At 41.7% G+C, this 9251-nt stretch overlaps 1 protein-coding gene across 2 annotated transcripts; it reads left to right on the forward strand.

Annotated features, from left to right (window-relative positions):
• Positions 1-2289: 2289 nt before the first annotated feature.
• On the forward strand, positions 2290-8858 carry LOC134215820 (uncharacterized). 2 transcript variants are annotated; one of them, XR_009980373.1, is made up of 2 exons: positions 2290-8731; positions 8785-8858. XR_009980373.1 is itself a non-coding variant. In XM_062694958.1 (2 exons), exon 2 carries the CDS (start codon positions 2651-2653, stop codon positions 8546-8548), a length of 5898 nt encoding a protein of 1965 aa, XP_062550942.1. In that variant the 5' UTR covers positions 2290-2493; positions 2547-2650; the 3' UTR covers positions 8549-8816. The 2 variants fall into 2 exon arrangements, 1 of the variants encoding a protein (XP_062550942.1); XM_062694958.1 differs by having other exon boundaries at positions 2290-2493; positions 2547-8816.
• Positions 8859-9251: the final 393 nt, after the last annotated feature.

The raw sequence follows: 9251 nt of genomic DNA on the forward strand, positions 1-9251 counted from the left end.
GCGCCACATGAAAGGGATAGTTTGTTAGATGAGAAGGTAGTCTAAATGAATTCGCCTTGGTAAGCGATTAAGCAATTATTCTTTATGATGTTGATGATGTCAAAGGAATTATATGATTCGCACAAAGCAGAATTAAATATTCCGATAATCGCCCGATCATTCTCCATCCATTAGATAACAAGAGGAAACGCAGCCAACAGAGAACACAAGTTCAAATAAAAATGGTCTAATTACCGTCTACGGAGGTGTCATCGGGCCAAAATGTGGTATGCTCCAAGTAAATGTTAGTAGCTCTAGTAGATAATATTGGAATCAAGTTGTAATTAGTTAGGTACAAGCTTGAACAATAAATTTACCACTGTGTGAGGAAAAAATAATAAATGAGAGAAATACTTCAATGTTATATGTTGTTTAAAATTGGCCCATTCTCACCCCTCACAGGGGGTGACATTGGGCCACATACAACAAAGTTCAGCGGTGATGATGCAACGATCCAATCGTTCAAAAAAATTACATTACGGCTTTTACCAACTATGTATGGCAAATCAACCAAAGGCTTTGCCCAATCTCACCCCTTTTTAGCATGCATTGCTCGTTGCTACGAAAAAGCAAGACCGCTAAATAAATATTCATAAAATTCGATAAAACAACAAACAGATTATCGTAACATGAACACCAGGTATCCACCGATCTAAAATTTAGTCATGTAATAGATTTGTTGGGCATTACTGACACCATTTTAATACGGGTTCATTCGATCAATAGTTTTACATTCAAATTCCAAGCATTATGGTACGAGCACAATTAATCCTTGAAATTTGTTTTGTGATTTCTTGTGAATTTTATTATATTTTCGAACCGTTTGAAGTTTTCATCAAAATTCGTAACAGTTTCTGAGATATTAGGAGTTGAAACATTTTCCGTTTTTGGCCCAATCTTACCCCCTAGGCCCAATGTCACCCCGAACGACGGTACCACAGAATCAAGGCAACAACAAAAAAATCAAGTGAAATTTTATACAAAAGGCACTTGAAAAAGGTCATTTCAGGAGTTACGGTCAGGTTGGTTACTTTTGCCTTTTATTGTACTACAAAGCTGTACAAAGTAAACATATTGAACCATTCAAGGAGTCATATTTTTTGCAGATTGCTACTTCACTGGAACACAGATAAATCATTCTGTGAAACATAGAGTAATTGTAAAGCTGGAAAGTGGCATTAATACGACCTAATGTACTGCCAAGGTCTTTAATGCAATTCATGACAAGAAACGGGAAATGGTCGTTTGGTCGAAACTCATTCGACCGAAAGCCATTTGGCTGAATGCCACTAGACCGCCCAAGTAACATTTTAGGTTTTATAATTCACTACAAGAGTTTTTGAATCCTACTGCGATAAAACCCTAGTCAAGATAGTTGCTTCTTTATCGCTTACACCAAAATCTCTTGAAGAGCAGTATCTGTCTAGTTGGCCCACCCTTGAAATGGTTCTGAAAAGTAAATGTAAGACAGACTTCAAGATCAGAATATGACAACACATTAACACGAACTCGGCATTGAAAACCTTTTGAAATTAGTTTAAAAGCTACTTTAAAAATAAGTTGGTATCACTTAAAACCTTTTCTTAGAGTCTTGACCACGATGCATGCGGAATTCTCTAGATCGTGGTTTATTAAACAATCACATGAAAAAATAAAATACTTTCAGTCTCAGCAAAATAAATTAAAGTTTATTACCTACGAAACCAAAAATGTCATAACCAAATATGCGAATGATATATAATTAACCATCGATAAAAAATAGTAAAACAGAGTATGCGTATGGTGACTATTTTTTTTTAATGCTGAATTAGATTTATTGTGTCATATGGTGCGAAACATCGATATAATTGATGCGCTCTCAGTAAAATCCGTTTTCACAATTATTTTTCGGTAAAACAAATTTAGGGTAACGATGGTATTTTGGACATCTGAATATATTTTGGACTTTTGGATGTATTTTATTTATTCTATTACATAAATATGGTTTGAAATGTGATTATTAACGAGACAAAACGAACACATGATTCCTATTAATATAAAAAAAGCTAACCAGAAACACACGCAAAATATAGCCAAAAGTCCAAAATATATTTAGATATCCAAAATACATCATTTACCCTATATTAATTTTGAAGCTTTCTGCCAAATTACTGTTATTGTTTTTTGTGTTATAAATAAAGTATCGTATAAAGTGTTTATGAAATAACGCATATAATTATGCATCTTGTCGGAAACTGGCAGCACGGAGCAGTCAGGCCGATTGACACCTAGCGTAAGAAGTTACTGGCAGCACGGTACCTTGGCGAGCAAAGCGGAAGTAAAGAAACTGAAATCGATATTTTCCTACTGGTAGCCATTTTTAAAGTAAACGTGCAACCGTACAGAGCTATAATCATACTTTAATTAAGTTCGACCTGTAACCTTTTGTTCCGTTGTTCTATAATACTGAAAAATGTAAGTTTGAATTTCTTTGTTTTAATCTAAAGCTAATGTGACTAAAATTCCAGCTTCAAGCTGCATCGCAGTAAACAAAAATAAATGGCGATCTGCTGAAAAGATTCAGTGTTAGTTTTGTTATTTCTCCCGGAACAAAACTTGAAGATTTTTCAATATGCCCGCGGGATCGAAGAAGGCTACCAATGGACAGGCCAGCGAGGAGCAGAATTGTGTGGCTTGTGATCGACCGGACTCCTTCGATGACTTGGTACAGTGTGATGAATGTAATTCATGGTGGCATATGCAATGTGCCTCAGTTACGCCATCCATTTCCGAACGACCATTTTCCTGCAACAACTGTCAAAAATTCCAGTCAGCGGCCAGCGGTTCTCATTCAACATTTGCCAGTAGTCGGACCGCTAGAATTGAGTTGCAGCTTAAACAGTTGGAAGAGCAGCGAGACATCGAAAAACGCGAACTGGAAGCAGAAAAACGATTTCTACGTGCAAAATATGAGCTACTGCAATCGAAATTGACCGAGGAAGACGACGACAGACGGAGTGACCGCAGCCGTTTGAGTCGGAAAACGAGTATGCAACAAGTGAAACAGTGGCTAGCTAATCCAGCGAATCGAGCAGAAGGCGCCGAAGGTGAGCATTCACGCGACCAGGCAGCGGCCTCGCCGATGTTCCAAACAGTAGCTGCCCATCATCCAACACATACACCGGTACGTTTTCAACAACCTGAGAGGACTTGGAAGCAGCAGCAAACCAGTCATGTGATTTCGAACACAGTTCCGACACAGCTGAATCTACCTACTCAACTAGTCGTGTCACCAAGAAGCAATGATTTGGAAAAAGATGAACCCATTACTCTTCCACCATCTCGGATGGGTGGCGCAGTAAGTAACAGAGCAGCATCTCCCTCCCCTGTTCAGCAAGGTAAGCCACTGTTTAATCCAATCAAAGCCAATATATGCCAACCACATTATGATCAGTCATTCCAACAAATGGTGACGCAATTTGGAAATGTCGGATTTCAAAATCCACGACATAGTCCGCCAGTCGGCTTGATTTCCCAAGATCCTCCGATGAGCGAAAATTTAGTTCTCTCCCCCTCGCAGTTAGCCGCCAGGCAAGTTCTGCCCCGTGATCTGCAACCCTTTCATGGCGACCCTGCTGAGTGGCCGCTTTTTATAAGTAGCTATACTAACTCGACAATTGCTTGTGGGTTCAACAATGTCGAGAATCTGGCCCGTTTACAACGCTGCTTAAAAGGAGCAGCTTATGAATCTGTTAAAAGTCGATTACTTCTCCCAGAGTCAGTCCCTCAGGTGCTTCAAACTCTCCAACTGCTTTACGGCCGTCCAGAATTATTAATTCACGTCCTTCTCGATAAAGTTCGCTCTGTTCCTACTCCGAAACCAGAACGGTTAGACACCCTAATTGAATTTGGGCTGGCGGTCCAGAGTTTATGCGACCATCTCGTTGCAGCAAAACAAGAAGCGCATTTGTCAAATCCGTCCCTTCTCATGGAGCTCGTTGAAAAACTTCCCGCCCACGTGAAACTGGAATGGGCCGGATTTATGCAGCAGTGTCAAACAGTGAATTTAAAAATCTTCGGTGAGTTCATGTCGAGTGTAGTGGTGTCTGCAAGTAAAGTGACCCTGTATACCGGTGCAGTGAAGAACACCACGTTTGATAAGTTAAAGCTGAAGTCTTCAAGAGGATCACTCAACGCGCACAACAGTGAGATGGTATCAGATCCGGATCCGGAACGGGTATGTCATGTTTGCAAAGAACCTGGTCATCGAGTCAGCGGATGCGAAGTGTTTGGATCTTTCTCCGTAGACGAACGCTGGAAGGCTGTACAAGCGAATGGACTTTGCCGTAGTTGCTTAAATGCTCACGGTCGAAGAAGCTGCCGGGGTGCAACTGTGTGTGGTATAAACAATTGTGAATATCGACATCATCGAATGCTTCACGCGAATAAATTATCACCCGCTGTTACTGAACCTGTCGTCGGCGAAAACCATACCCACCTCCGAATTAAACAACAACTGTTATTCCGTATTGTCCCAGTTACATTATATGGTCCACGAGAAACAGTCGAGACGTATGCATTCCTCGACGATGGGTCATCCCTAACATTGATCGAAGAAAGTCTAGTGGAGCAACTTGGTGTGAGAGGTAGAAATGAACCATTGTGTCTCAGGTGGACAGGCAATATGTCCAGAGTGGAATCTAACTCACAAGTCGTACAGCTGGATATCGCTGGTGTAGGAGGCAAAAGGTTTCAAGCTGATGAAGTACAGACGGTCAAAGAGCTAGCACTTCCTCGACAAAGTATCTCCTTTGAGAAGCTCGCGGATCAGTTCCAGCACCTGAGAGGAATTCCTGTTTGTAGTTACGAAAATGCCGTACCTCGTTTATTAGTGGGTGTTAATAATCTGCACTTGTCCATTCCATTGAAGACAAAGGAGGGAAAGATCGGTGAACCCGTCGCAGTTAAAACCAGACTAGGCTGGTGTTTGTTCGGAGGAACAGGAGATTCTAAATCACCACAATCACTGAATGTGCATTTGTGTGATTGCCAAGAAATGAAGACAGTGCACGAGACAGTGAAGAATTATTTCGCGTTAGAAGAAGTAGGAATAACTCCCATCATAAATGGAATAGAAAGCCGTGAAGAAAAAAGAGCAAAGCAGATTCTAAAAACGACAATAAAACGTATTGGTAATAAATTCGAAGTTGGATTATTGTGGAAGTTCGACCATGCCGAATATCCAGATACGTATGGAATGGCGTTGAGACGTCTTGAATGTCTAGAGCGAAGGATGTCTAAGGATCCCCAGCTGCACGAGAACCTTCATCGACAAATAAGTGAATATCAAGCCAAAGGATATGCACATCGTGCGAGTGAAAAGGAACTGAAAGAAATGGACCCAAGGAAAGTATGGTTTTTACCTCTGGGAATTGTAGTCAACGCGCGGAAACCAGGTAAAATCCGTATCATTTGGGATGCGGCTGCAACTGTTGACGGCGTTTCCCTTAATTCGTTTATTCTGAAAGGACCCGATCAATTAACTGAACTACCTGCCGTATTTGCTAGATTTCGTCAATTTTCCTTTGCTGTCGTAGCTGACTTGAAGGAAATGTTTCACCAGATCCTTTTACGGAGCATCGATAAACCTTCACACAGCTTTCTATGGCGTTCGAAATCTTCTGATCCTCCTGAGGTATACATGATGGACGTGATTATCTTCGGTTCGTCATGCGCACCGGCTATAGCGCAATACGTTAAAAATACGAATGCCGAAACGTTTGCAGACCGATACCCACGAGCAGTTACCAGTATCATCCAGAATCATTATGTCGATGATTTCTTGGACAGTTTCGAGGACGAAAACGAAGCCGTAAAAGTATCTGAGGAAGTGAAAATGATTCACGAACAAGGTGGATTTGAATTGCGAAATTGGTTATCAAATAGCGAGGCCGTGTTGAGAAAAATGGGAGAAGCGCAGGTTCACGGAGAAAAACTGTTGATTGTTGATAAAAATGATCAGTTTGAACGAGTGTTGGGTATGTTATGGTCCACGAGGTCTGACGTTATTTGCTTTCCTGTAACAATGAAAGATGAGATACAGCTAATGCTGGACAGTGGAGAAAAACCGACAAAACGTAAGATGTTGAAATGTATGATGGCATTCTTTGATCCACTAGGACTATTAAGCGTGTTTTCTATTCACGGAAAAGTTCTGTTACAGGATGCTTGGCGTGTTGGGTTGCAATGGGATGACGAAGTTTGCGATAAGCTAGAAGAAGAATGGCGTATGTGGACAGACCTCTTTCCGTTTGTTAGAAAACTGACAATACCGCGCTGCTATTTTCCAAACGCAACGATGAGAACATATCAGAATCTTGAACTACACATTTTCGTGGACGCAAGCGAAAAAGCATACTCTGCTGTCGCATATTTTCGTGTGATCGGTGCTGAGGGTGTTCCGGTTTGTGCCTTGGTCGCTGCGAAAGCAAAAGTTGCACCACTAAAACCGTTGTCGATCCCTCGCATGGAACTACAGGCAGCGGTTTTGGGAACCCGCCTTAAACGTTTCGTTGTGGACAGTCATACTATAAACATCAAGCGAAGTGTCCTGTGGAGCGACTCAACTACAGTACTGGCGTGGATTAGAGCAGACCATCGTCGATATAAGCAGTATGTTGCCTACAGGATTGGCGAACTATTAACAAGCTCTAATACTGAAGACTGGCGATGGGTACCGAGTGGAATGAATCCAGCTGATGCAGCAACTAAATGGGGAACAGGACCTCATTTGAAATTGAAATCGGACAGTGAATGGTTCGTTGGACCTGATTTCTTGAGAAAGCCAGAGAGTGAATGGCCTCAGCAACCTGGAGTAGTCCCTGTTACTTCGGAAGAGTTACGCCCCTGTTATATCCACCATGGTTTCGTGATTCCTAAGCCAGTTTTAGAATTTGATAGATTCTCCAAATGGAAGCGTATGATAAGAGCATTGGGTTATGTTCACCGATTTATCGATAACCTGAAACGAAAGTGTAAAAAACAGATCTTGCAGAATGGCCATCTGACGCAATCAGAGTTGCAACGAGGCGAATCATCTTTAATACGAATGGTTCAATGGACGGCGTATCCAGATGAAATGGTCGTTTTACTCCAGAATCAATTACACCCTGAAAGAAAACCGGAATCAATACAGAAAGATAGTAAGATATACAGACTCTCTCCGTTTCTAGATGAATGTGGTGTGCTTCGAATCGATGGAAGAATATCGGCTGCTCCTTCTGTACAGACGGATGTCAAGTTCCCTGTGATAATGCCAAGAAAACATCGGGCTACTCAGTTTTTAGTTGAATCATATCATGCTGCATTTCGACACGGGAATACCGAAACTGTGGTAAACGAAATACGGCAACGTTACTACATTTCGCAGTTGCGGACGGTTGCTAGAAGCGTTGCAAGGTTCTGCCAATGGTGTAAAATACAAAAAACCAAACCACAAATCCCCAGGATGGCACCACTGCCATTGGCCCGCTTATCGTCGTTCACAAGACCATTCACATATGTGGGTCTTGATTTCTTTGGACCATTCCTGGTAAAAGTTGGAAGGAGTAATGTCAAGCGTTGGATTGCACTCTTCACATGCCTCACCGTGCGTGCAGTGCATGTGGAGGTTGCTTATGATTTATCAACTGAGTCGTGCATCAAGTGTGTGCGGCGATTTATCAGTCGTCGTGGTGCTCCCTGTGAAATTTATTCAGATAATGGGACCAATTTTCAAGGAGCAGAACGATTGCTTAGAGATCAAATGGAACGCGTGAATGGAGATCTGGCGGCGTGTTTCACAAGTGCAGCTACAAAGTGGCTGTTCATTCCTCCCGGTACCCCACACATGGGTGGTGCCTGGGAGAGAATGGTGCGAGCAGTTAAATCAGCGATGGCTTCGGCGTATACTGACCCTAAGTTGGACGATGAAGGGCTTCAAACGATGGTGGTTGAAGCCGAATGGATAGTAAACAGTAGACCCCTTACATATTTACCACTTGATTCGGAAGAAAGTGAAGCGTTAACTCCCAATCATTTTTTGTTGGGTAGCTCTACCGGAAGCCGAAATCCTGGAAGGAACCCAGCTGAATTTGGCGGCGCACTGAAAGGTTCATGGAATGAGATACAGCGGAAGCTAGAATTATTCTGGACACGGTGGTTGAAAGAATATCTGCCAACACTAACAAGACGTGAGAAGTGGTTCGAAGAAGTTAAGCCAATAAAGGAAGGAGATTTAGTTTTTGTTCTGGACGGCTCAACAAGAGGGCGCTGGGAAAGAGGGCGTATACTGGAAGTAATAAGAAGTGGGGACGGCCGTATTAGACAAGCATTGGTCCAAACTGCGAGGGGTTTGTTGAGAAGGTCGGTGTCTAAATTGGCTGTTTTGGATGTGGCTGAAGGAGGTAAAACTGGTCCAATAGACAAGTGTTACGGGGGGGATGATGTCGGAAACTGGCAGCACGGAGCAGTCAGGCCGATTGACACCTAGCGTAAGAAGTTACTGGCAGCACGGTACCTTGGCGAGCAAAGCGGAAGTAAAGAAACTGAAATCGATATTTTCCTACTGGTAGCCATTTTTAAAGTAAACGTGCAACCGTACAGAGCTATAATCATACTTTAATTAAGTTCGACCTGTAACCTTTTGTTCCGTTGTTCTATAATACTGAAAAATGTAAGTTTGAATTTCTTTGTTTTAATCTAAAGCTAATGTGACTAAAATTCCAGCTTCAAGCTGCATCGCAGTAAACAAAAATAAATGGCGATCTGCTGAAAAGATTCAGTGTTAGTTTTGTTATTTCTCCCGGAACACATCTAATGCAATTCAAATAGATATTTGGGTTCAAAGTCTCTACTAACGTAAAAAGAAAAATTAGGCGAAGGCATTCAAGATGATTTTGCGTGATCCATTTGTGCAAATTATTTTGCTTCAACGTCATCAACTATAAAATCATAATACATAATTAGATATGACATTCATGAACATCGACTGGCTGTTACAAATGCCGGTTGATCATTTTTCAACTTAGGGTAAATCACTACTTGGGCCTATGGACCCGATTCCCGGCTCACTGCACAGAAAACTAATGATTTATACTGTTTGGAAGCCGAAGGTTTATGATTGATAATTTTTAAAAAGTCTCCCATTTATCTTTCACAATACTCAATTTATTTCAACCACTTGTTTTACTCCT

The sequence above is a fragment of the Armigeres subalbatus genome, chromosome 1, assembly GCF_024139115.2.
Source record: "Armigeres subalbatus isolate Guangzhou_Male chromosome 1, GZ_Asu_2, whole genome shotgun sequence".
Taxonomy (NCBI): Eukaryota; Metazoa; Arthropoda; class Insecta; order Diptera; family Culicidae; genus Armigeres; species Armigeres subalbatus.